Source organism: Schizosaccharomyces japonicus (genome assembly GCF_000149845.2).
Source record: "Schizosaccharomyces japonicus yFS275 unplaced genomic scaffold supercont5.2, whole genome shotgun sequence".
NCBI lineage: Eukaryota > Fungi > Ascomycota > Schizosaccharomycetes > Schizosaccharomycetales > Schizosaccharomycetaceae > Schizosaccharomyces > Schizosaccharomyces japonicus.
In genome coordinates, this window is record NW_011627861.1 from 702,762 (window position 1) to 728,855 (window position 26,094).

The following is a 26,094-nucleotide window of genomic DNA, read 5'->3' on the forward strand; positions in this document are numbered from 1 at the left end:
TGCTTCCTACGCGTCTGAAACGCGAACGGGGTTTTTCTTGTTTTCAAGCGATTCGTGTACTAGCGCTTGCAGGGGGGAATGATGCGCACCGAGGACAGGAGTCGGTGCTCCGGGATGCGTGTTCGCGCACGCGTACGCGTTTTCATTTGACGAGTGGGCTGCGGGTCTGATAGAAAGTGGGTGATCGTCTCGAGCGGGATTTGCAAACCGCGACGCGTTCGTAGATCTGGGCGTTCCCGCGGAGGGGCCGGCACGAAGACTCGCTAAGGTGCGAAGCAATGCGTAGTAGTGCGCAGTGGTGCGGTACAGTGCGGTGCAGTGCGGTACAGTGCATACCGTGCTCTATCACAGCGCTGCGTGGACGCGCCACCCTCGCAAAGCTGCGCTGTTCCATTTACTGCGGAATACCACGCCGCACGGTGCTTCTGCGTGCCTGTGCGTGCTCCATCTGCGTGCTGCACTACTGATCGCATCTTTCGGTAATTCCCATCGCTAATCGGGCAACTCCAGCCAATGACAGCGCATATAAATGGGAACATGCATTCCCGACCTGCGAAAACAACCTAACCTTAACCAACACCCCAATCCCGAAGTCGCCTGCCCAAGTGGAAAAAAGGCCAGCAAAACAGCACTAATTCACCCAGATTCGGTCCTCTTTTGTCTCTCATTAAGAACATAGACCGTTGGTTATCCCGCACGTCGTTTTTTTCTCTGGATTTCGGCGTTTTTTTGTACGTAATTCACAACTCGTTTGGATCTTTTCGTCAGAAAAACTTTTTTTGTACCTGAAAACATGTCGGCTCCCAAGACTCTGTACGACAAGGTTTTCGACAGCCACATTGTCGACAAGCAGCAAGACGGCACTTATTTGCTGTATATTGACCGTCACTTGTGTCACGAGGTTACTTCTCCCCAAGCTTTTGAGGGTTTGCGCACTGCTGGCCGTAAAATCCGCCGTCCCGAGCTTACTCTGGCCACCGTTGACCACAACATTCCCACCGACTCGCGTAAGGGTCTGAAGGATGTTGCTTCTTTCATTCACCAACCCGACTCCCGCACCCAGGTGATGGCTCTGGAGGCTAACGTGAGAGAGTTCAACTTGACGTACTTCGGCATGAGCGACAGACGTCAAGGTATTGTCCACGTTATCGGTCCCGAGCAGGGTTTCACCCTTCCCGGCGTCACCCTTGTTTGTGGTGACTCTCACACATCCACACACGGTGCCTTTGGTGCCTTGGCTTTCGGTATCGGTACCAGTGAGGTCGAGCACGTCATGGCCACCCAAACCATTCTCCAGCGTAAGAGCAAAAACATGCGTGTCCGTGTGAACGGCAAGCTCGCTCCTGGCCTCTCCTCCAAGGATCTTATGCTCCACATTATCGGTGTGATCGGTACTGCTGGTGGTACTGGTTGTGTCATCGAGTTTGCCGGTGAGGCCATCGAGGCTCTCAGTATGGAGGCCCGTATGTCCATGTGTAACATGTCCATCGAGGCCGGTGCCCGTGCCGGTATGATTGCTCCCGACCAGGTCACCTTCGACTACGTCAAGGGTCGTCCCTTGGCGCCCAAGGGCGAGGACTGGGAGGCCGCTGTTGCCTACTGGAGCACCCTCAAGTCTGACGCTGACGCCAAGTACGACATCGAGGTTGAGATCGACGCTGCCGACATTATCCCCACCGTCACCTGGGGTACTTCTCCTCAAGACGTTATTCCCATCAACGGTCTCGTCCCCGACCCCGCCAACCTGACCGACCCCGTCCGTATTGCTTCCGTCAAGCGTTCTTTGGAGTATATGGGTTTGGAGCCCAACACTCCCATCACCTCATACAAGATCGACAAGGTCTTCATCGGTTCCTGCACGAACTCTCGTATCGAGGATTTGCGTATTGCCGCTGCCGTGGTCAAGGGCCGCAAGGTTGCCAGCAACATCAAGGATGCCATGGTTGTCCCTGGTTCGGGTTTGGTGAAGGCCAAGGCTGAGCGTGAGGGACTCGACCAAATCTTCATCGAGGCTGGCTTCGACTGGCGTGAGGCCGGTTGCTCCATGTGTTTGGGTATGAACCCCGACCAGCTCGAGCCCTATGACCGTTGTGCTTCGACCTCGAACCGTAACTTCGAGGGCCGTCAAGGTGCCAAGGGTCGTACTCACTTGGTCAGCCCTGCCATGGCTGCTGCTGCTGCTATTAAGGGTTACATGTGTGATGTCCGTGAGTACTTGGGTGTCCAAGGCTCCGGCGAAGTCCGTGTGTGGAACAAGAAGTACGAGCCCGCTCCCGAGGCCGACGGCGAAATTGTTATGTCTGTTGACGAGGCCACCGACGCCGTCACCGACTCGAACGACGTCACCACGAGCTTGCCCGAGGCACAAGGTGTCGCTGCTGGTGGCATTCCCAAGTTCACTGTTGTCTCTGGTGTTGCTGCTCCCTTGCCTATTGCCAACGTTGATACGGACAAAATTATTCCCAAGCAATTCTTGAAGACTATCAAGCGTACTGGTCTGGGCAAGTTTGCTTTCTATGAAATCCGTTATGACTCTAACGACAAGGAGTTGCCTGACTTTGTCTTGAACAAGGAGCCTTACCGTCATGCCTCTATCCTTGTTGCTCACGACAACTTTGGTTGTGGTAGTTCTCGTGAGCACGCCCCCTGGGCCTTGAACGACTTTGGCATTCGTGTCATCATCGCTCCTTCCTTTGCCGATATTTTCTTCAACAACTGCTTCAAGAACGGTATGCTCCCCATCCCCATGCCCGAGAGCACTGTGAACGAGTTGATGAAGGCTGCCGAGGAGAAAATTCCCTTCACCGTTGATCTCGTCAACCAAGTCATCAAGGTTGGTGAGAAGAGCATTCCCTTCGACGTTGAGCCCTTCCGCAAGCACTGCTTGGTTAACGGTCTTGACGACATTGGATTGACTATGCAAAAGGCCGACAAAATTGACAAGTTCGAGGCTGAGCGTGAGGCCAACTATCCTTGGATGAATATCAAGCGTAGCAGCCCTCGTTTCAAGCCCGTGAAAACCAAGAAACCTGCTGGCAAGAACGACTGGTAAACACGCACTCCTGTTTGTTCCCAATCTCGTCTTTTTGTTCTTCCCCCCCTCCGACGTGCTTGTTTAACTTTCCTTGCGCCGAAACCGTAATACCCGTAACACGATAGATATTCAGTATTTAAACACAAGCCGCAGCATTCCAAATGCAGCAATATACAATTGGTCCTTACAGTTTGTACATATTCATGGTTCGAGGAGGCTCAGGAGTCGGTTCTTGACGAAGCGCGGGAGACAGTGTTGCAACTGAAAGCTGAATTCTGTGCCGTTCTGTGCTGTGCTGTGCTGTGCTGTGCTGTCCTGTCCTTCTCTACTGTCCCCCTCTTCCAATGCCTTTCCAGTAGCCTGTTTGTTTACATAGCGCGTGCGACGCGACTGCATTAAGCGCGTCGCTCTTATTTCATCATTCTGACATTTCGTAACAGGCTCACTCGTTTAGCGTTGATGACGTCATCGCCTGTTGCAAGGTACAAAGGTGGGAAGTACCGTGTACGTGTTCCTGTCTTCTACCAACGCCTCGAGCTGTTTTCTTTCGAGACAAACAACAACATGACGCTGTACTATTCACTCGTATTTCTGCTCCTGATGATGGAGATCATCGTGTTTTTGGTGCTGATTATTCCTCTTCCTCGTAGATTGAGAAAGAGCGTGTTCAACTTTTGCGCCAGCTCTCCTTTCATTGGAAAAGTGCAATACAGCATGAAAATCACATTCATCTTTATTATTGTCTTGTTTATTGACTCTGTTTCTCGCGTTATGAAGGTCACTGAAGAGTACAATTACGCTAGAGTGTCTGCTCACCCTGAATCCATGCGTTCTGAAGTTCAGGCTCGCAAGTTCTACGCCCAGCGTAACATGTACCTCTGTGGATTCACGCTGTTCCTTTCTCTCATTCTCAACAGACACTACGTTGCTCTCAGCAAGCTGTTCACGACTCAGGATCGCGTTGACGCTTTGACCAAGCGTTTGGAGCAGAGTGAAGCTACTGCCTCCAAGCCTTCCGAACAAGAGAAAACTCTTCGTGAAAAGCTGGATGCTGTTACGAATGATTATGAGCTTCTCTCAGAGAAGTACGCAAAAATGCAGAAGGCTACTGAGCCCAAAAAGGACATTTAAAGTTAAAAAGTTGTTCGGTGAGACGCGTTCGAGCACGCGTAGATTATTTGAGGATGATGATGTCATACATTCGGCAAACGAAAACCTTTTTCAACTTTAAATGACTGTTCGGGCTAGTCCGGACACAAATAGACTGACGATTGACGAACGTGGTGTGCTGGGACGGTTCCCGATGATCTGCATGTCGATCAGTGTGGGGGATCTGCCACGGTGGCACTCCACCAAAGTATTCACCACCACCATATAAGGGAGACTGGATTCCCTACATAGAGCACTTGTTGAAAGTACCTAGGAACAGGTGCACGCCGTGAGCAAGCTAAAAAATGTCAAAACGTATGCTGTTTGCAATGTACTTGACCTCTTTCTGACTGTTCTGCAGATCATCCCGATTTGGTACTTTGTCGTCGACAGACTGGTATCTCTATAGGAAGACGTAAGTTGTTCAGAGAGTGAGGACGCGTTTAGCAAATCTACTTTTCTGATGATCCGTAACTTCGTTTGCGGTTTTTCTTTTTTTTGTGTGTGTATTCTAGCTTATACTAACATCTTTTTACAGTGTGTGAACGCTGTGACGGCAAGTGTCCGATTTGTGATTCCTACGTCCGTCCCAAAACGCTTGTTCGGATTTGTGACGAGTGTGCGTTTGGAAGCTCGCAAGACCGTTGTATCATTTGTGGTGCTCCGGGTGTTTCGGATTGCTACTATTGTGACGAGTGTACACGGCTCGAATATGACCGTGACGGATGTCCCCGAGTCGTGAATCTTGGTACAAGTAGGACGGATTGGTTTTATGAAAAGAAACGGTATGTCGATAGACCATTCGATGCAACTGGCGATACATGGTGTCCTTAACTCTTACACGTACTAACTTCAACTTAGATATAAAAATGCAGGAAAGGATATGCCAGGGCCAATGTACTAGCATTACGCTCGGCACAGCACATTCCTTCATTCTTCATTTTCGCACGCATGCATGCACAGTCTACTTTTATGTAATTATGAGTTTTTATTCTGTTTGGCCTGGGCTGTATGGTTTGTATAGTAGTGGATGGCGAAACACTGGGTGAGAAGGAAGGGAAGGGAGCTCGTATTTAATGTAAGTAGTGTAAAAGGTAAGGGATAGAGAGGGGTAGTAAGGGAAGACGAAGAAAGGGAGAGAGAGAGAGAGAGAGAGGAAGGGTGGTAGAAGAAGGTTTAAGAGAGAAGGCACGAATGACAATGATGACGGGTTGCTAAGGAGAGGGACAAGTAATAGATATAGGAAGGTGAAGAAGGTAGGAGAGATGGGAGTACAGAAAGAGTGACAGAAGGGCAATGAAGAATAGCGCGAGGAAAACTTTTTTATCTCTGCTTAAGAAATAATGAGGATCTTTTTCCCATAGGTAGTTAAAATGTTGACGAGCAAAAACCGACACCACATGCCATCAAGAACGACCGCCGTTCGCTTCCTCTAGTTCACTTTCTTCGGCTGCTGAGTGCCATTGAGACTCAACATCCGACGGAGGTTGAACCCATTCTTCCGTACCCTTTCGGTCTCTGACAAATAAAGAGTCTCTCTTGGAACGCAGCTCTGCTGTACGGGACCGACGATACGGCATTGTGCGACTCGCATCATAATCAGGATGCCAACACTCGACGTGCGTAGCAACAAGATTAGAGTTGTCATTTAGACTGCATCCACTGCTGCTGGAGATGGAGGAACGACTTCTAATCTCCAGATGAAGCTTCTTCGGACGCGTTTGTACAACGGTATTGACTGAACATTCAGAAGAGACGGGAGCAAGAGTAGACGTGGAGGGCATAGCACTATCACCGTTTGCCTGTTCCTCTTGTTTCATCAAGTCAGCCTCGGACAGAGTGTTTACAGACTGTAGTTTGCCACGTCGTTCTTCCGACCGTGAATTTCGTGCCGAAGAAGTGGCACTCGAAGAAGAGTTTCTAGGATAAGGCTGGTCCTCAAAAAATGTAGTAAAGTTTGCTTCGTCTTCCGCATCATGAATGCTACAATCGCTGGGCAACGACAGGTCATCTAAGCGGTCAGCAGCATGTTGTAATTCACATCGCAAGATGTTCAACTGACATTGCAGTTTCAGAATTTCAAAATGGTCTGCTCGCACCGACTCCTGAAGCTTTTTACCGGCTTCCTGAACAAGAGCCCGAGTTTTTGATTGCAAAGGCGTACAGAAGGAAAGATGAATAGCATTCCGCTTGTGGGACAGAAGACTGGTTTTTCTGTCTTGTAGTGATGACTTTATTTGCCCAATGCGTTCTTTGATGGAGCGAATATGAGCGAACTCTACATCACGATACATTTGCTGCTCCATCGCTACAAGCTCCGCAGCATCCTGCGGATTTGTAAGATATTCGTATCGGTTCGTGCCCCAAGAGCGATCACCTTTTACAGGAACACGAATACCAGCGGTGCGCAATGTAGCAATGTAATTGATCCGATTAATCCAATCAAACATTTCTTCCTTTGAGCGCGCGACAAACACCTCCTCGGAGCCATCGCGTAGGAGAACGATGAACGAGTTGCGTGGAAGTTCTGAATTGTCTGAACGAGTGTAAGCAAAAGCATTGATCAATGAAATCGCACTATCCGGGTTGAAGTTACTGACGGGCGGCTTGAACACAAGAGGAGCGACTTCGTCGGTCTTCAACGGTGCATGCGTGCTGTTGATCGACAGTGTGGAGTCGCTGTGATTCGTTATAAAGCGATAGAATCGCTGCTTGTTCGGCGGTTTCGTCTTGCTTTTGTTGCTTTCATACTTTTTCACCTGAGCTTGTAACTTTCGAGCCCAGCGCATGTTACGAAACAGATATAGCTGTGAGGTCGTTAGTATCACAAGACCCTCTTTGAGAAAAGATGTAGAGAATGATTTGCGTTTTCTGTCGGAATAGAGAAGAGTATCGAGAGAGGCAACATGGATGTCTACCATGCCTGGGTCTGCGTTGTCAGGCAATCCTCGAAAATGGCCGGAAAACGCCATTGGATGAGAGCGTTCAGACACAATTTGAAGAATTGCTGGATTAGCAATTTTGTTACGAATAAACTCCAGCTCCAATTGTGGATCACTCTTGTAACAGTAGTATGTGTGCTTAAACGGATACAGCGAAAGACCCGAACGCAGCAAATCCATTTTGTTCTAAAATAAAGCATTAGTATACAGACCAAACCTGCGGCACATGTTAAACCATACCTCGAGAATAAACATGTATGGATAAAGAGCAAATCGACTCTTTTTTAACGAGGCTTGAAGGGGGCTCTGACGAGATTCAGACTTTTCACGTTCTGATAATAGCTCGTCTTCCAAGTTCACAAAGGGTGTGTATGTGATGTTGTCATAAAAGTATTCCATTACTTCATTCATTAGACCGTCCATCTTGCAGAGCTGTACAAACTCTGGTTTTGTCATTTTGTGTTTGTTGTTAACGTTAAATGCATCGGTGTGCAGCATAATTAACGAAAAGACAAGGATATAGCATTTGTCAGGAGAGGAAAACATGTCGGGGTTGCACTCAAAGAAGCGTTCTGAGATAGCTGTAATCACTCGATCAATTTGTTGTGTTTCTTTTGGTAAGTGGGCTTTTAATAAAAACTGTCTAAGACAAATGTCGATAGGCATATCGGTGAAGTTAAATTCCTTCATCTGTAAATCCAACGCCTGACGATACAAAGCATAATCTTTTTGTGCCAATGCACTAGAAATGTGACAAGGAGGAACGGACTTGCGAACACGCTCGAGGTACGATTCTGCTGTCTCATCGTCAAGAGGTTTCGGCGCATCAATACTGCCTTCTGAACCGCGTGTGGGATAAGAGTTAATATCATAAAGCAGGCCCGACTCTTCCAAAGCATGATTTAGACATTCTTCACCCTCTTTTCGTAAGCTTCGGAAGCTAAAAATACTTATCCGATTGTCGCGGAGCTTTTCCAAACTGCGTTGTGATGGAATTGTAGAGCTTCGCGCGCGGTTTCTTCTTTTTTTCCAAGGTTTTGACTGTGTGGCGGACGTGGGTGTATTTTGGGAAGGTTCTGGAGATGCGGAGGAAGAATGATTGCTGGCGGGTTTTGTGAATGACATGTGGGAGCTGGATCGTGGGTAGTCTGCGCTACGCTTGTGAAGAGAATCCGAGTCAGATAAGCGGGAGTTTCTCGAAGAGAATGGTGCATAAGACATTGTCGACGCTGGCGACTGGACAATAAGTGTATCCTGCGATTCGTCACAACAACAGTGTTTATGTTCGGAAGAAGGAGACACATCATCCACACCTTGGGTGTAGGTCGCAACAGACAGCATGGAATTGCTTTCACTTGTTGTCTCAACACTCCGCAAGCTGTTATAAGAGGGCTTGCGGCTCCGTAGGGTTAGTCGCTTCAGATTGCGTATGGATTGAAAAGACAGTGATGAAGGTATGGTAGGCGATGCAGCAGGAGGGACGGGTTTTGCGTCTCGAGAATTTAGGGAACCAGACAATCTACAGCAAGCCTCACTATTGTGCATTTTCTGCGGGCTGCAAGAGCGTGCCTGAGCAAGGTGAAGCTTAGCATTCTGGGCGGTAGCGCAAGTGGGCACAAAGTCGTCTTTGGGGTCAACATTCGTCGATTTTTCGTCAACTTCATCAATTGTTAAGGCAGGAGCAGTCAAAGGAGAATTCGATTCAAGGCGATGTTCTTTCCGCTTGCTGCGGCGAAAGTGACGATGAGCAAAGGAGGTCTTCTCCTTTTTAGGTTTCTCTTGTTTCTCGGGCTTCTCGGGTTTCGCTGGCCTTTCAGAAGATGTAGAGCTCCGGCTGAATGAGCGAGCAAAACCCTTGCGCAGAATAGTCATTGTTCGACTGGGAGAAGGACGGGAAGAATACGGTTTGACATCAGCTGTGTTTACATCAAGAGTCGAGTTTTCCATGGACAAAATAGACATATTCTAAGGCAATTGGCTGGGAAAAGAAGGGACAAGTACAAGACCTGGGCAAAAGGATGAATATAGCCGGGAAATAATTTGTTCTTTAGTAAGGATGAGACTGTTCAAACACAGAAAGAATGCTTCAAAGGGCTAGTTGAGCGTTGTGAAGAGGGCAAAAGACGTTTGAATGCCAAACGAATGCGACAGAGAGTGTTATGGAAGTCAAAGGAGCAGTAAGCCTCGTACTCCCGTCCAAAGGATAAGAAGTTCGAGCTTTTAAAGAGAAGAGCAGTTGAAATTGGTTTTGGCAATTTACTAGAAACAAAAGCACGGGACGAAGTACACGAAATCAGTATTTTCAACGAATGTAGGTTCGAAATAGTTGTAAATAGTTTACTGTAACATAGCTTGAAGCGAGAAAAAATGACTGAGACGTGAGATATCACGTAAAATAGCTTATTTTAAGCCGGAAAAAAGAGCAAACGACCAAACTTTTAAAAATATCTTATGTACCTTAGGAATTAGTAAACCTATTGTCAAAACAGTACCAAATTTCCAGAAAATAACAACGAAATGAGCTTAACAACGGTTCGGCTCTGACCAGGAAGCTCTGGTGCACTGTGGAGTATTACGACCACCGCAAAGCTTGTTTGTGGATTACCCTTACTAGCGTGATAGGCAAAGTGGTCTTATCCACTCATAAGCTGCCGAGTACGCGAATAAGCAGCAAAAACGAGTGCAAAAAAAGCAAAGGGGAAGAACAATCTATTACACATACCGTTTTCGTAGAATATAGTGAGCTTGTATATCGTAAACTTGTTATTTATATGGTTATTATGAGTAATTAACAGGGCTAACAAACTCAAAATTCGGTGCAGATCTCTCAACGGCATGCGGAGTCCGGTAATGGTAATGACGTCTGCTAAAATGCAAGTTTTCCACGTGGCTCTATGAGCGCCAATTGTCATAGGGGAACTGTCGGAGGAACCGCATTACTCAGAAAATGACGAGACGTTTCGGGACATGTAGGATGGATGAGATAAATCTGTTCCAGACCTCGGATATGCCAGATGTGCTGTTTTTTATAACAAGAACATTTCCCAAGACGGATACTCGCTGATGACGTCGGAAGTACTGTAGCTGCTGCTGTTGCGAGTCCTTTCGTCTCTTCGGCCTACTACCGGCCGACCCCACTGCTTTCTGCGACACTCTTCGCGAATTACATCCTTACGTCATGGTGAGCAATGGAGTGATGGCGGTGATGTCAGCAGAAAAGCTTATTCCAATTAAGCTTATTTCGGTATTATAGTAGTGCCGGCAGCAGGTAGCGACACCTGCTTTTTTCCAACCACTCTCATGTCCCATAATTGCACTGCTATTTGTTGAATTTAATGGGATTTGGACGGTTTTTATTGTGGACAAGACGCTGACAATGAAAGACCACAAGTGGCAAGAAATTCCCATACTTCTGAACGAATGCAGCATCGACTCGCCGTCCTTCCGGGCATCCGTTCAATTCCTCAGTTCACAGGCAATTAATCTCCAGAGCTGGCTAGACGAGTATCTGTCGCTTCTCACAACCTGTGTTGATACGGTTCGAGGCACGTGTTCCGCTGTGGATGCCCCCTTTTGACGTTCCTGTTCTAACCTGCTCACTAGGTTTGGAAAAAATAGTTTCTACCATATCCTCGCATCATGTTTCGGAGGTCCCGTCTTTCTCGTTGTTCGGTATGTATGAGAGAACGAGCTGTAGCTTAAGAGGACATTGTCGAGAACACAATTACTGACACGTTTGCGCGTCAAAGACTCAGACTACACGTCTCTGGCCATTTTTACGACACAGGAGATGCTCCGTTCAACTTACTTGGTGGATTTAGAGCAGGTATGTTCAATGTTTTTGACGAAAAGACCCAAATTGCGGCTCTCGGGTGTCTGTCGGCTTTTTAACGAAACATAAAGGGTTCTTTTGTGTTCTCTTACACAACTTTTAGGCAAAACACTTGGAATTGTACATTATTTCGCCTCTTGAACTTTTTCGCGATGATAAGCTGGTTCCTTTAATTCAATTGATTAATAAATTCCGCGAAATGCAGGAGACCTACGACTCGGCCATTTTCCGGTATGCCGCACAAACGAAGAAAAAGAGCAACGAACGCAATTCGACCGAAAGCCAGCAATTGAGGGAAGCACGCAGCAATTATTTTAATGTTGCCGCCCAATGTAGCGATGCATTGACAGACTTTCGCACACTACTCGATACTGTAATCATTGACAGTATGTGCAAGTTCTGTAGCGAAACGTATAAATCAGCAGAAGTGTTGCACTCTTCTAATGATAGCAAAATACCATTGGTCAAAAAAATGCTCTCCTACAACCAGCGCCTTCGCGATGCTTACCCTAACTTTCGCGAAGTTATGCTGAAGATGCAGCTTCACTTTGAAGAAGAAATCATGGAACGGTTACGCACGTCTTCGCGATATGACCCGACCTTTGTCAACCATGAGTACCTCAAAAACATTACTGCTTCCCATAAACAAGGTTGGCTGCTGTGGAATACTAGTGCCAGCCGTTCCGGCGCAAAGTCGAACTGGGTGCGCTTCTGGTTCTATGTGTCGGAAGGGATGTTTGGTTACTTGATTAATGATGCCAATGGCGGTGTCTACGAGAGCGAACGCTATGGTGTGCTCTATTGTAAAGTGGCACCTGTCAATTCAGGCAGACGGTTTTGCTTCACAGTGAAATCTCGTGGCGCAACCTTTCTATTGCAGGCTGAAACCCAGACGGAAATGCTGGAATGGATATGTGTGTTTCGCAATTCCTATGACTACTATTTACGCCATCGGAAATTACTGGACGAATCCATACATAATGGCTCTACTCGTTTCATGATCAAATCTCAGCTGCTTTATTCGCAAAGTCTCGGATCCAAGTTTGCCAATACTGGTACCAGTAGTCGGAGGGATTCACGCGTGTTCCCCAACGTCCCCGGAAGGATACTGTGTGGACCAGCCAACTATGAGTTATCAAACATTGTGCGTCTACGCAGCAATTCTGTTGGACGAAATTCATTTCTGTCCGGCAGCCTGGAAACTCGTGGTCCTCAGCGTTCATTGTCATTTTCGCACATTCGACGCTCTGATCTTTTGGCGCCCGACACCTTTGGAACGACGCCATTGGTGACTAAGCTTACCTCAAAGGTCCTTACTTATCTCCTAGAGCCAGGTGTAGCAATTGAGTCTCGAATACCGTCAGCTGTGCTTGCTAATATTTGGGGTTCTACGAAATATGGCTTTGTTCATGTGCCACAAACTGTTCCTCCTGTAGTTCAAAGACTTACTGTGCTTGATGGAAAGGCAATGAAAGAAGTCGATAGCTTGCTCACTCCTGAACTAAAGTTACGGAATGCAGAATTTCGAGCGCTATACTGTGATGTGAATGCTCCAATCGTGTTATTTGTTTGTCGTATTTGCAGCAAGCGGGATGACAAAACCAGGCTTCCCGGAAGAATGTACTGTACCATGCAAGGTATATATGTATATTATTACTATGCAGGCCTGGTCACAACAGAGTTTTTTCCTGTTCAGGACATTGTGAGTGTGAAGACTTTTCCCGGACAGAGTTGTGATTATTTCTACTTAAAGGTTCACGATGTTGGAACACTTCGATTCAGCACCTACATAGACTCAGCACAGTTGCTGACGGAACGTGTGAACCTTCTACTGCAGAATTATATTTCTGACAATCCAACGAATATCCAAGGGCTTTTACGCAAACTAAAAACGCTGAGTTTGATACAACGTCCAACACTACCTGTTGCACCGAAACAGATATCACTTCATACTCAACAACCCTCCCCCAATAGTCCTCTTGTACCTCACCACCTGCAAAGAAGTGATACTCTGTGTACGATTTCGGACTTTTACAAGTCTCCTGTTCCACAAGGTACTGTCGACGTTTCACGAAGTAGCCATCTTTCTGAAATCGTACTTGAAAACACATACGATGTTAGCGCAAAGGCTTTGTTTCATATAATGTTTGGTGATCAAAGTTCGTTAATGCAGAAACTGTATGGAACATTCAATGTCCACGACATGGAATTCATGCCCTGGGTGGTTGACCCAAAAACGAAAGGAATGGAAAGAAAGATCACGTTTAAACTCTTTCATTTCGATGCCCATGGGGGATGTCACACAGAGCATTTTGAAGACTTCCAAAACATTGAAGAGCGACGTGAGCAGCAATTGTACTTGGTGGTCTGGCACCATAGGTCATGGACGCTACCATTCCACGATCAATTCCTAATGCGTATAAAAACTTCAATTAATCACTATCGCAAGAATAGTTGCAAACTAATTATTTCCGCTGACGTGGAGTGGAAGCACCGACCGTTTGCTCTTTGGAAGGTTATAGAATCGGCGGCGCGCGATATATCGCTAGGCTATACCTCGGCTGCTCTTGAGCTTGTGAATGAAGAAGTGGAAAAGGCGAAGCAAATGCCTTTAACAATGATTGTGCGCACATTCGGGCGGGTAGGCGAATATCGAGATTCGCAAACAGTCCAGCGAAATGAGGAGAACCCTTTTAGTGTATGTGTTCATGGTTCGGCCGAACTCATCATGTCAAATTTTGTAATGTTTTTGGACGGTTTTATGATGGACTTGATGCAGCTTCCAGTAACGGGTTTTAAACGGTTACTTAATTATGTTTTCTCGCATGCATTTGTGCTGACAATACTCTCGTTGTCTCTACTAATAAATCAGCTGTTCTTCTTAAGACTTGGTTCGCAGTACTGGGAGCATAAAAGAGAGCTTCGTACGAAGACGATGCTGAAGAACTTTTATAACAAGGACATTCGATCCGTTGACTACGTTTACTTGAAGGATATAGACGATTTGATTCTGCCGTCGGCGCACAACCAGAGCGCATTCGTATCATCCCAACCGTATGTAATTTCATTTCTAGCATGATGCTCCCTACTAACACTTCTACCAGTCAAAAAATGTTTTGTTCTGTTTCTAGCATTCCCAAGGAGCAATATACGATTCAACGTCGGGAAATCGCTAGGGTAAGACGCGATCTGCTTTACAAGCTGATTATGCTTAACTACAAAGAGTATGTATTATATGAGTCTGCATTGGAGGACTTCTTGGTGGATGAACTTAATTCATGTCAAGATACAATTGATTCAGGGCTCGCGACTCCTGATATTGTGCAGTATTGTGCAGCTTGTTTCCAAGAATGGTCAGAAAAAACAATACTTTTCGGCAGAAACTCTAGGATTCAAGAAATCTTCTCATCATTCAACCGCACGGACTCGTGCACATGATACCTCATCTTGACTTCTGTATAATAAATCAAAACATCAGGAGACCTCCTTTCGGTAAAACTGAATTTCTGTTTCTTTCCAACGACCCATAAATCTGTAAACAGACTGAAAGGAATAATTCAATGACAACTCGTCATTTTTTGTGTAACTTTTAAATAAAATTGAATGGGTTAAATGAGATGGAACGGGGATTGAGGGAACTGAGAGAATTTATTTACAGGCAACTAGCGCTATTCTGTACGTAAACTGTGTTTACTACTCCAATGGCTTGTGTTATACGGCATATCTACTAGTAACAGATTCGTCTTGTCATGTCTCATACTTTTCATCATATACACTCTTCACACTCCTAGAGAACCCACGTCACCCCACATTATCCCACGTCTCCATGCTCCCCCACTGTATGTTCCCCACATCCCACTCTTTTGCATTTAGCGCGTCGCGTATTCTTCCATTCTCATTGGCGGCTCTCGGCCCTGCCTGCCCGTGTGCAACACCAAGAACTGGCGTTAAGGTTATTTACCTCGCGCGTCTGCCATCCTTCACCTCAAGTCTTCGATATAATAACAGCTTTTCATAATCCATTTCTTCTAAGCGGTGCTCTTCTTCCTTGTCATTTCTGTTTATTTTGGAGTTTTTATTCCTGTAATTGCTGTTTTTGGCGCGGATTTGAATGGATAATATTAAAATAGCCCGTGTATGATAGTTAAGAATCTAATTCTGGCGTGAAAACAGCTTGCTGTGGGCTTCGTTCTAACAAAAATACAAGGTAGATAATGTTCGGCTACTGGCAAAGGGAAAGGAACTTACAGGAACATTGCATTTAACGGCCCACCATTTAATTTTTGCTAATTTTAAAACTCAATTGGAGATATGGGTTGCTTATGCTCAGTTTTTTAGTGCAAGACTTTGTCTGTACGACGGGAAACCATGTATACGCGTCCAATGTCGTGATTTTATGTTTTTCTGCTTACTATTCGACGATGACTCGGTGATTAACGATGTGTTTGACTCTTTACAGAATCTTGTTTGTGTGGATGACATATCCAAGCTGTACGCTTTTTATTACGTACCGTCTGTTGAGGAGCAGAAACTTAATTCATGGGACACGTTTTCCTTGGTTGCTGAATACAAACGAATGGGTGTAGCCCAAGAACCAGTCATTTGTGGAAGGAATTGGCGGTTTACAACAATCAACAAAGACTACTCGCAGTGTAAAACATATCCTAGCATTTTGGCTGTGCCGGCCAGTGTTTCTGACAGCGTTATCTACTATGGATGCAAATACCGCTCCAAATGCAGGTTTCCCGCCTTGACGTACTTGCACAAAAACTCTGTAAGTCTTAACTGTGTACTGCTGCCCCCGCCACCGACTAACGACATGTGTAGTTTTCTATAACAAGAGCGTCGCAACGCTGGTCGGGTTGCGACAGAATCGCTCTGCGCAGGACGAAAAGCTTGTTGAGGCCATCTTTTCCACATCCATCATCCCCGGTTCCAGTAACCTAATTGTCGACGCTCGTCCATCCACCAATGCCCATGGCCAACATTGCAGTTGGGGTGCTGGCAGCGAAAACATGGATCACTACAGATTGGCAAAAAAGGCTTATTTAGGCATCGACAATATTCACGTTATGCGTGAGTCGCTTTACAAACTGATTACGGCGCTCAAGAATTCGGATGTTTCAGCAAACCCTCCGCAGCAAGATCTGCTATTGCGTTCCCATTGGCTAAAACACATTTCGAGTATCTTGCAGGGTGGTCTGCTTATTACCCGTACCATCCACGAGGATGGATCGCACGTTCTCGTGCACTGTTCTGATGGATGGGATCGCACCTCGCAGTTGTGTGCCCTCCCGCAGTTGTGCTTGGATCCCCATTACCGCACGCTTCGTGGTTTTATGACGCTTGTGGAGAAGGACTGGCTTGCGTTTGGTCACAGATTCCAAGAGCGTTGTGTACCGCTTCTCCACAAAAAACGGTTTACCGCATATCCAACTGTTGATGATTCTGCAGCCGCCACGTTTCAGTCAACACTCATGTCTGTGCACTCGACGCTTACGAACTTTGCGCGCGAGAACTTTGACAAATATGCCTCTCCTATTTTCCACCAGTTTCTCGACAGTGTGTGGCAGTTGACACAGCAATTTCCCAAGTACTTTGAATTCAACGAACGCTTCCTTCGACGCCTTTTGTATCATGTCAGCTCTTGCCAGTACGGAAGCTTCCTCTATAATTCGGAGTACGAACGCAACACGAACGACGTGAAGCATCGTTCTCGTTGCGTCTGGGATTACTTTCTCGTACGAGAGGACGAATTCAAAAATCCAGAGTACGAAATGTTTGACGACGTACTCATGATTGATCCATTGCAAGTCAAATGGTGGGCTTCTGCATTTGGACAAACGGACGAAAACATGAATACGGATGCTCAACAGCCTTCTCCAGTTTCATGAACTTTTTTTTTGAGGTGCTGCTAGTTTGTTTTTCTTCCTCTTTGCAGATGGTCATCCGTTCCTTTCTTCCGCTCGTCGGTTTGCCAACCAGGAGTCCTGTAATACCTTTTGTAACTTTCAGAGTACCCTAATGATTCTCCATGTAATTACTGTTCCAACTTACAAAGCATTCCCTTTCTAATGGGCCTGACCGCTCTCTCAAGGTACAAATTTATATGTCCATATAACAACAAATGCTATTAAATTGTGAACTAGTATGACTTATTTAATGTATGAACAATCTCCTACGACTACAGACAACATTCCCGTAGAACTGCACTTATTGTCAGAATTTCCCTATACCCACACACACTCCTTCGCGGGTCCAACGGGACCCTCCCGCTTCGACTTACTCCCTCAGGTTCTCCGCGGCGGATGCGACAAACGGCAAGCGAGAATCGCATATGCGCCTCAATTCCATACATGCGTTCCGTTAGATAGATTTCAATCTATAATAACCCAAACAATTGCAATATATTTCTGAAACCACGAGATTTCTCAATTCCCCTCCAACCGTTAGTGCCTTAATTCGGTCCACCCGAATTCCGCACATAACCAGAGCCATTACCATATAAACCACCATTTCACGAAACAGTTCTCAATTAGACTTCTAATGGGTACAACTAATGTCACAGAGTCTGCTGTAAAGCATACTCTTCATCTTTTCGGCCATGAGCTTCACTTTTCTGGCTGGACGATTTGTTTTACTATTCTCGCAATTTTAATCGCTTATGACCAAAGTAAGTTTTGTTGTCGCCACTTTCTCCTTTGAAAGCCGTAGAATTTTGCTGTTTCAGGGATAAGAAAGGGTCCGAACGCCTCAATTGAGCTTTTAGGTGCCTTGAAGGGTTTTCACGTTCGATTGACCGCGTTTGACACGCCCCTTGCTCGCTTACACAACTCTTATTCTTGCTTCTTTGGAGTCGATGTGGCTACCCTTCTTCTCAGCTTCGTTTAACTAACTCAATGCAGTTTCTTATCAAATTCAAAAGGGAACAATTCCCGGTCCCATCGTTAAAATCCCCTTTATGGGTTCCTTTTTGGACAGTATGAAACCCACCTTTGAAAAGTATCACACAAAATGGATGAGTGGTCCTCTGTCCTGTGTATCTGTATTTCACAAGTTCGTCGTTATCGCTTCTGAGCGTGAAATGAGTCGTAAAATTCTCAACTCTCCTAATTATGTTCAACCTTGTGTTGTTGACGCTGGAAAAAAGATTCTGAAGCCCAATAACTGGGTCTTCTTGGACGGCAAGGCTCATGTTGAGTACCGTAAGGGTTTGAACGGATTGTTCACTCGTCGTGCCTTGGCCAACTACCTTCCTGCCCAGGAAGCTGTGTACAATAAGTATTTCAAGGAATTCCTTGATTATTCAAAGGACGACTATAAGCAGTACATGATTCCTTTCCGTGATATCAATGTTGCTGTTTCTTGCCGTACTTTCTGTGGTTCTTACATTTCCGACGATGCCATTACTGAGATTGCCGACCATTACTGGCGTATTACTGCCGCAATGGAACTTGTAAACTTCCCAATCGTTCTTCCGTTCACGAAAATCTGGTATGGTATCAAGGCCCGTGATGTTGTTATGAAGTTTTTCATGAATGCCGCTGCCCAGTCTCGTAAGAATATGGAAGCTGGCAAGCCTATTACGTGTATGATGGATGAATGGATTCATGAGATGATTGAGGCTCGTGAGTACAAGGAAAAGGGTGCTGCCGAGGGTGCCGAGAAGCCTTCAATCCTCATTCGTGATTTCAGTGACGAAGAGATCTCATTGACTTTCCTCTCCTTCTTGTTCGCCTCTCAGGATGCTACTTCCAGTGCTATGACCTGGCTGTTCCAAATGCTCGCCGACAACCCCGAGGTCCTGAGAAAGGTCCGTGAGGAGCAAATTTCTATCCGTAATGGTGACCCGAAGGCCCCTATTACTATTGATTTGGTGGACAAAATGGAATACACTCGCTGGGTTGTCAAGGAGTGTCTTCGCCTTCGTCCTCCTGTTCTCATGGTTCCTTACCGTGTGAAGAAGGGTTTCCCCATCCGCTCTGATTACACGATTCCCAAGGATTCTATGGTCGTGCCTACTCTGTGGTGTGCTCTTCATGATCCCGAAGTTTTCCCCGAGCCTGATAACTTCATTCCTGAGCGCTGGGGTCCCGAAGGCACCGCTGAAAAGAGCCCTAAGAGTTGGCTTGTATTTGGAACGGGTCCGCATGTTTGTTTGGGTCAACGCTATGCTGTTATGCACTTAATTGCTTGCATCGGCAAGGCCAGTATTGAATTGGATTGGAAACATAAGCGCACTGAGGACTCTGACACCCAGATGATTTTCGCTACGACTTTCCCTCAGGACATGTGTTATCTTAAGTTTTCCCCATTTGATTCTACCAAGTTGTGGAATGAGCTCCGCCACAAGAAACATGAGAAGCCCGAGAAGCACGAAGGACACGATTTACAAAGGGAGCAGTCTATCAACACTGTCGCTTCCAGCACCACTGAAAGCTTAGCTGAAGGTTTGACCCAGACTGTTACCGAAGCCTAAACAACCCTTGTAAATGCTTCTGTGTCTCTTTGAGCGTTCTATCTCGGATTCCATGTCATGTATTATTTTTTGCTGTATCTACGGTACCCATGGGATCTGTGCTATGTGTGGTGAGTATTCTCCCTGCGTTCACGAGTGTTCTCATGGGTTGAACTTTGTTCTTGTCTCCTCTCCCTAAGTACGTTTTTTAGGGCGTTCTTTGTTGCACACTTTTGGGTGTTATTCTTCCGTGCAATGAAGTCTGTTTGTCTGTGTGTTGCTGATTTCGGAATCGCACACATGACCTGTAAAACTAAGACTGTACTATTTTCTTTCTTCTTGACACGTTTTCTCTACGCTTCCGTGTTATGCTGCTATAAGCGCCTACCTGTACTTTTCTACTTGTTCTGTACTAATATACTTGTATCAAGGGTTACACCCCGGATTTTTCTCTATAAACGACTTTACGATTTCAAGGTTTGTAATAACAGTGGTGGTAGTATTCATAAAATTGATCAATAACTTGTAGCGGGACGGTGTACGTTGTACAGTCGGTGATGCAGATTGAAGAAGTCGTGGTTTTATAATTCAATAAGGCTAGCTTCGACTACTGAAGGTTTCTCCTCCGCAGGTGGTTGCTGTTGTCGATGTTGTCGAGGTGAGCTTTGTCGCATGGGAACCTCTCTTCTTGTTCGCAGGGATTGGGAATAGTATAGGTTTTCAATGGCGCCGGCCTCATCTGTTCTAGAAACCGAAGAACTGTTAGCGTTAGAACTCGACGGTTGAACAGAAGTGGCACCAGCTGATGTTTGCGACTGTTGATGAGATGATGGGGAAATGTCTGTGTAGTATGGAGCAATAGTAGACAGATCAGTATCCTCTTCCTGTGTATTATTATTCTGTTTTTCGGGAGCCGTAGCTGACGAATGTTTGTCATCCTTAGAATAGGCAGGAGGCGCCGAGAACAAAGCTGCTTCAGCTTCCGTTTCCTCTGGCGTTTGTACAATAACAATTGGAGTTCGGGGTCCCGCAGGGCGTGCAGATTTAGGTGAGGGTGGACGAGTATCGACAGTTAAAGTCGAGGCAGATGCAGATGCAGCCGGAGCTGGGGCCGAAGCTGGAACCGGGGTTGAAACTGGAGCACTGGTTGGGACAGCAGGTCGTTCAGGTTCAGTTGGACGATGTAACGGAGATGCGGGTCTTGCAATGCCGTAGTTATGATCATCAGTTTGCTCGTATGCAGGTCGATTTCTACCAACAGTCATATCCATTCGTTGTTTAATAAGGGAATCATTCAATTTTACACAGCTCTGAATTTTATCAGTGGCTTCCAAAAGCTGATTGTGCTTGCTCATCGCAACACCAAGAGCTCGCATGAGTCGTGATCGCATATCTCGCATTGCATCGTGAAGCTCCTGCAGTTTATACTCGGTAAAGATGGTACCTGGAGGCGATCGCTTCAGCTTTTCCACAAGAGCAACGTACAGTGCAATCTGGTCGGCATCAGCGCTCGAGATATCGCTTAACTTATTGGAAGAGTGGGACGGAGGAGTCGGCGATGCAGTAGGAATGGAGGGACGAGGCGGCATAAAGGGGGACGAAGTTGTAGAAGATACGGAAGCTGTATGTTCGGGCACGGATGGATAGGAAAAAGCATCATTAGATGAGGGTCTCTGAGTTGTTGCTGGGGCAGACGTAGTAGCCGACTTGCGTTTTTCTTCTTCTCTCTGTGCTTCCTCCAAACTAAGTGAGATGGCTCGTTTTAACTCCTCATCTTCATCATCAGTAACCGCAGTAGTGGGCGCGTTTGCCCGAGCTGGTTGGAATGTGCTTGCTCGTCCCGAACGAGGTTCTTGCAGTGACAGTTCGATGGCTCGTCTCAAGTCCTCTTCTTCCTGCTGTTTTGAACTACGGCCACTGGGTTGCTGCTGAGCGGATGGAACGGGTCTGCGAGGGAGAGAAGCAGGCCGTGCGTTCGTGGTACGTGCATTCTGTGGTCTGGAGAAACACCCATCGCACACGCGAACGGGTTCAGTAATGCCTAGATGTGGAAGGGTCTTCATCTTTGATGAGCACAAACCACAGAACGCATTTCCGCAATTACGACAGTGGTGTTTTCTGTTTGTGAAGGTAAAAGCAGTTCGACAACGCATACAGACATCGCTGTCGGCCCAGTCGGGAGGAGCACTCGAGTCCAAAAACGAGCTCGTAATGCTCGTATCAAGAGCTGGAAACTCTCTTCCCTCGTTTTTTAATCTTTCAAACACCTGGTTAATGTAGCTGAGACCAGGCTCCGGGCGATCTTTGGTAGCTACAGCGAGTGCTTGAATGAAAGAGAGAATTTGATTTTCAACGAGATGATTCACACCAGTGGGTGCATGAAGAATGGACACTAAATTATCCATAAACTCCCGACTAGCAATTTCCTGCAGGAAGTGCGTTCCTCCATTCTTCACACACGTATCCGTAAGCTTTAAAGCTAGTAATTGTACATTTGGGTTTCGATGATTAATCCGGGTCTTCAAAGTTTGAGCAGCAGTTTTCGCAGGGACTCGTTTGCTGCGAATTTCATCTGAAACGGATAAGTTGAGCTCGAAGTCTTCCGAGCCGGTAGGCAATGTTTCTGAAGTTGCACGTTCGACTAATGATGCAAATGGCGACTTTGAAGACCACCAGCCAGACATGATCTGTTAAATACAATAATAAAAGAACAAAAGAACAATTGTCGTAGTAATATCTTGACGTTAAACGTGGCAAAAAAAAGGCGTCCTACGAGTAAAATGACGTTGAAACCTTATGAATGTTTACTCGATACAAATACCCTAAAAAAATAATAGAAAAACAGAAGATTTCGGTTTCAGCTGCTTGTGTGCTTGCTTAAGGACCTAATTGTATGTGTTTAAGCGAGAGATTCCGGTTCAATTGCAATATACAGAGGCTGAATGTTCGTGGCAGTTGGTAGGAGTAAGACACGCTACACAGACTCAATAACCTCCTTTGCCTCGTTCTTCCAGAACCATAAGATATAGCCTGAAGAGCGTCGTGGAAGCTTCTCTGTATTACGTGTAACGTAAAATCATTCAAAAGGACGATCTGTCTCATTTTTTTCCAAGTTTTATTAAGTAAAATTCGCTAAAATCACATAACACAAACTCGACGAAATGCCTATCCCGTTTATCGCCTACATTACCAAGACAAAGTCCGAGCATTTCATTAACAACTGGAAAACCTATGCAAAAGTGCTAACTACTTTGGCCTGCTTAGGTCTTTTCAAGCTCTGGACTTCGGGTGCCAAAAACACATGGGAACGAAAACTGAATGGAATGGTAGTCATGGTCACTGGAGGAACGTCAGGCATCGGTAAGACTGTAGTCGAGTTCCTCGCAAAAGAGGGAGCTCAGGTCGTAATTTTGTTGCATACTGAACCTGATGAAATTACCATTGAGCAAGTAATGAGTTTGCGGAAACGAACAAACAACCAACTCATCTACACTGAAGTTTGCGACCTTTCGTCCATGTTATCTGTGCGCAAGTTTGCGACAAAATGGATCGATGCGGTTCCCGTCCGTCGTCTTGACATGGTGATTTTGTGCAGTGGCTATATGCAACCACCGTTTTCCACACGGCAAACGACAAAAGAGGGCATTGAATGGCAATGGGCTGTTAACTTTTTGGGTCCATACCAGTTGTTGCGAATCCTGCGTCCTGCCATTGTGGCCCAACCTGCGCATCGAGAGGTTCGCATTATTTCCATGACTTGCTCGGCGTATGTGATCGGTGACCTAGACATACAAGACCTAAATTATGTGCATCGTCCATTCCCTAGTCGTCGTCCCTGGAGAGCCTTTGGTGCAGCCAAATTAGCACTCATGTCATTCCTTACACACTACCAAGTGCAAATGGTTCGTCAAGAACGACCAGACAAACTTCCTTCTAATGTTCACACCATTATGGTTGATCCTGGTCTTGTGCGTACTCCCGGACTGCGTCTCTTCCTTTCCCTGGGTACCGTTTGGGGCCTTATTCTTTACTTACTTACATGGCCTATCTGGTGGCTTTTTCTGAAGGGCACAAATGCGGGAGCCCAGTCAGTATTGAACGCTATTTGCAGTCCACAGTACGGCATGATGAAGGAGCCCATTCTTCTTCGTGAATGTTCTCCGGTTGTTGCTAGTCGCAAAGAAATGCTCCTCGAAAGCTTTGCCGAGAAGCTGGAAAAGGCTGCCGACAAACAAATTGCTGAAGCAGAGGCCATCTACAAAAAGAACAAGGCCAAGACAGGAGCGAAGAAGTAAAAAGCGTCTAGCTCGCTTCACTCTTTTCTTAGAACTGCAAAAAAAAACCGCTCCAAAACCATTCACTCTATACCGTCTCTCTCACACACACACACTGTCATCTCATCTCGCATGGTTCCCATTGTAAATGCTATTTCATACAGGCAAACGATTCCATCTATCGTCTAACGTACAAACCAAAAAAAAAGAAAAGAAAGTAATTAAACATGTACCCAATTTTTCCGCGTTTTCCTTACTCGGCCAAGACGTCACGCTTGTGACGCTGGTAAGGCTTCAGTTTCCATTCCACGTCAGCGTCCTCCATATCCAGAGTTCCCAAACGAATCTCGTAAAGACGCATCTCAAAACGAGGACCCACCTCTGACAGAACGACATCTTTGGGTCCGCTTTTCACGTAGACATGATGCCGGAAACTGATGTAGTCAGAGTTGTTTGCAAAGGTCACAACACGAGGTGTCGTGTCCTTGGGTTCTGGAGGGAATAAGGCTGACAGAACTTTTTGAGTACGCTTACCAAGCTTCGTGGTAAGGTTGTGGAAAATCAAGTGAGGATACGCTTCGGACATCGTGCCGGTATTTGGAATGTCATGACGGAGCACGACGTTGTGCAAGGTGAAAGAAACAGTTGGTCCGTACGGCAAGTGTGAAATAACAAGTCCGTCAGGATTACCGCGATGTTCGTGCAAGACGACTATGTCTGTAACGTCATTCGCACGAGCAGCTTCGACCAGGCTTCCGACGACAATGTTACCACGATTCAAACGGTATGCGTTGGGTATGAGAAGACGCATTTCCTTTGCAAACTGAGCCAGTCTAGAGGACGGTTCACGACTGGTCGTCACCAAGACCTTAGGCTCCCGCTCACCGATCGTGCCATATTCGTCGTCAATCTCTGGAACATCGTCTGTCGCTGCGGTTTTGCTTTCATCGTATTTGTAGTCTTTTTGCAGTTGGGTGTCGTCTTGGACTTCTTTTGGTAGTTCCTTGTTGGATTCCAAGGCCACTCTTAAAGCACGTCGTTTTTCATTTAGTTTAGCCTCTTGAAGCTCTTTATTTCTTTTATAAATGTACTGTCTCCGCTCACGAGCTGCTCGGCGCAACATTCTGTAACTTTTTTTCCTTTTTTGTGGTGGACTTGGGAGAAGGCAGGAACACTGCGAGTCCAGTGGAGAAATGCTCCCAAACAGAAAAACGAAACACTGAAGGAGAGTTTACGAGTTTCAGCGGTGAAGTTATTGCCACATGAGGACGTCGAAACGAATGTAGTGTGTGTTTGGAGTGCCGGAACGCTTCTCAACGGCCAACTTCTTCGGTCTGAATGATGCAACGAGAGGGCCGTGCCTTCAGCAACCAGTCTAAGCGTGTTGAGACACGTTCTGTCGCAATTTCCGTCTCGGTACACTAAATAAAGTGCTCCTACAGCAATCTTTGCGAGTTATTGTTTCACAGTTCCTGGTGTCTGGGATAGGCCCTGTACCTTTTTTGACATAATGACCTTGTCATGTTCCGAATGACAGATGATTACATCAAGGGCAGTTTCTTGTGTATAAATCTTGACTCCGTTGATCATTCAAACCATCGAAACACACAACCTCGTCTGTCTATTGAGTTTTAAAGTTTCACAATTATCAACATGCCCAAGTTTCACGAAGGAATGAAAGTCGAGTACCACCCCGTAAGTTCCCAAGACAAAATCCTCTTCGTAAGCAAGTTCTAACAAGTTAGATTGGTGGTGCCTCTGGTACTAGCACCTCTACCGGTGTCATCCAGAAGATCGTTCAAGAGCAAGGATCCACTAATGATGTCCGTTACGAGATCAAGAACGACCACACTGGAAAGTCTGCCACCTACAAGGAGCGCAACATCACTCGTACTCTGTAAGAAGAGAATGGCACTAGTTACGTTCTAATGAATCCTACGCGTGGTTTTATTCTATTTAACACGACGCGCTAGACGCGAGTGCATTTAAGATGGGGGTGAAGTGGGGGCGCGGAGCAGTTCAATAAGACGTCGTAAAGCTTTAGAAGAGGCTGTCAGTTTGTGTATTTTTATTTGTTTCAGTGATATTTAGTGAGTTGTTAATTGTTTAATTGTTGCTGGTTTTTTTTTATTTACTATTATTATTATTATTATAGTATTTTCTTTTTTTTTTGTTTTTCTTTTAGCTCCATTATAAAGAATTATCAAATCATAAATTACAAGTAGTAAATTGTTCAATTGCAAACAGTTATTAAACAAAAATAGAGTCGAAGATACTTCTCGAAAATTTAAAGATTTAAAATAAATAAATCCCAATGTCAAGTTACTATTGAAACAGAAACATTTGTCCTGATGAAATTAATTAAAAAAAAAAAAAAAAAAAAAAAAAACTACCTACTATAATGA

General features: G+C 45.8%; 11 protein-coding genes across 11 annotated transcripts; 8 read left to right on the forward strand and 3 right to left on the reverse strand.

Moving 5' to 3' along the window:
* The first annotated feature begins 596 nt into the window (after positions 1 to 596).
* On the forward strand, positions 597 to 3,303 carry SJAG_03243 (3-isopropylmalate dehydratase Leu2). The gene has a single exon (XM_002174366.2). It carries the CDS (start codon positions 794 to 796, stop codon positions 3,050 to 3,052), a length of 2,259 nt encoding a protein of 752 aa, XP_002174402.1. The 5' UTR covers positions 597 to 793; the 3' UTR covers positions 3,053 to 3,303.
* A 263-nt stretch (positions 3,304 to 3,566) lies between these two features.
* SJAG_03244 (bcap family protein) lies at positions 3,567 to 4,165 on the forward strand (the record flags this gene model as incomplete). Its single annotated transcript, XM_002174367.2, has 1 exon — positions 3,567 to 4,165. The coding sequence occupies exon 1, from the start codon at positions 3,599 to 3,601 to the stop codon at positions 4,163 to 4,165; it is 567 nt and encodes a 188-aa protein (XP_002174403.1). The 5' UTR covers positions 3,567 to 3,598.
* A 323-nt stretch (positions 4,166 to 4,488) lies between these two features.
* Positions 4,489 to 5,087, forward strand: SJAG_03245 (RING finger-like protein Ini1; the record flags this gene model as incomplete). The annotated part of the gene is made up of 4 exons (XM_002174368.1): positions 4,489 to 4,498; positions 4,545 to 4,598; positions 4,722 to 4,968; positions 5,045 to 5,087. 4 exons carry the CDS (start codon positions 4,489 to 4,491, stop codon positions 5,085 to 5,087), a joined length of 354 nt encoding a protein of 117 aa, XP_002174404.1.
* Positions 5,088 to 5,204: 117 nt separating this feature from the next.
* On the reverse strand, positions 5,205 to 9,719 carry SJAG_03246 (guanyl-nucleotide exchange factor Sec73). Its single transcript, XM_002174369.2, has 3 exons — positions 9,618 to 9,719; positions 7,366 to 9,582; positions 5,205 to 7,311 (listed from the first exon to the last, which is right to left on the reverse strand). The coding sequence occupies exons 2-3, from the start codon at positions 9,085 to 9,087 to the stop codon at positions 5,590 to 5,592; spliced, it is 3,444 nt and encodes a 1,147-aa protein (XP_002174405.1). The 5' UTR covers positions 9,088 to 9,582; positions 9,618 to 9,719; the 3' UTR covers positions 5,205 to 5,589.
* Positions 9,720 to 10,424: 705 nt separating this feature from the next.
* SJAG_03247 (pleckstrin y domain-containing protein) lies at positions 10,425 to 14,592 on the forward strand. The gene is made up of 5 exons (XM_002174370.2): positions 10,425 to 10,670; positions 10,729 to 10,797; positions 10,875 to 10,951; positions 11,061 to 14,011; positions 14,062 to 14,592. The coding sequence occupies exons 1-5, from the start codon at positions 10,502 to 10,504 to the stop codon at positions 14,393 to 14,395; spliced, it is 3,600 nt and encodes a 1,199-aa protein (XP_002174406.2). The 5' UTR covers positions 10,425 to 10,501; the 3' UTR covers positions 14,396 to 14,592.
* Positions 14,593 to 14,876: 284 nt separating this feature from the next.
* On the forward strand, positions 14,877 to 17,206 carry SJAG_03248 (myotubularin family phosphatidylinositol-3-phosphatase). Its single transcript, XM_002174371.2, has 3 exons — positions 14,877 to 15,092; positions 15,165 to 15,731; positions 15,785 to 17,206. The coding sequence occupies exons 2-3, from the start codon at positions 15,674 to 15,676 to the stop codon at positions 16,849 to 16,851; spliced, it is 1,125 nt and encodes a 374-aa protein (XP_002174407.2). The 5' UTR covers positions 14,877 to 15,092; positions 15,165 to 15,673; the 3' UTR covers positions 16,852 to 17,206.
* A 32-nt stretch (positions 17,207 to 17,238) lies between these two features.
* On the forward strand, positions 17,239 to 19,948 carry SJAG_03249 (C-22 sterol desaturase Erg5). The gene is made up of 2 exons (XM_002174372.2): positions 17,239 to 17,630; positions 17,863 to 19,948. Exons 1-2 carry the CDS (start codon positions 17,504 to 17,506, stop codon positions 19,434 to 19,436), a joined length of 1,701 nt encoding a protein of 566 aa, XP_002174408.2. The 5' UTR covers positions 17,239 to 17,503; the 3' UTR covers positions 19,437 to 19,948.
* Positions 19,919 to 22,399, reverse strand: SJAG_03250 (sorting receptor for ubiquitinated membrane protein). The gene has a single exon (XM_002174373.2). The coding sequence runs from the start codon at positions 22,097 to 22,099 to the stop codon at positions 19,997 to 19,999; it is 2,103 nt and encodes a 700-aa protein (XP_002174409.1). The 5' UTR covers positions 22,100 to 22,399; the 3' UTR covers positions 19,919 to 19,996.
* SJAG_03251 (short chain dehydrogenase) lies at positions 22,112 to 24,911 on the forward strand. The gene has a single exon (XM_002174374.2). It carries the CDS (start codon positions 22,577 to 22,579, stop codon positions 23,708 to 23,710), a length of 1,134 nt encoding a protein of 377 aa, XP_002174410.1. The 5' UTR covers positions 22,112 to 22,576; the 3' UTR covers positions 23,711 to 24,911.
* On the reverse strand, positions 23,813 to 25,628 carry SJAG_03252 (U3 snoRNP-associated protein Imp4). The gene has a single exon (XM_002174375.2). The coding sequence runs from the start codon at positions 24,810 to 24,812 to the stop codon at positions 23,943 to 23,945; it is 870 nt and encodes a 289-aa protein (XP_002174411.1). The 5' UTR covers positions 24,813 to 25,628; the 3' UTR covers positions 23,813 to 23,942.
* SJAG_03253 (hypothetical protein) lies at positions 24,845 to 25,735 on the forward strand. The gene is made up of 2 exons (XM_002174376.2): positions 24,845 to 25,384; positions 25,435 to 25,735. The coding sequence occupies exons 1-2, from the start codon at positions 25,343 to 25,345 to the stop codon at positions 25,588 to 25,590; spliced, it is 198 nt and encodes a 65-aa protein (XP_002174412.1). The 5' UTR covers positions 24,845 to 25,342; the 3' UTR covers positions 25,591 to 25,735.
* Positions 25,736 to 26,094: the final 359 nt, after the last annotated feature.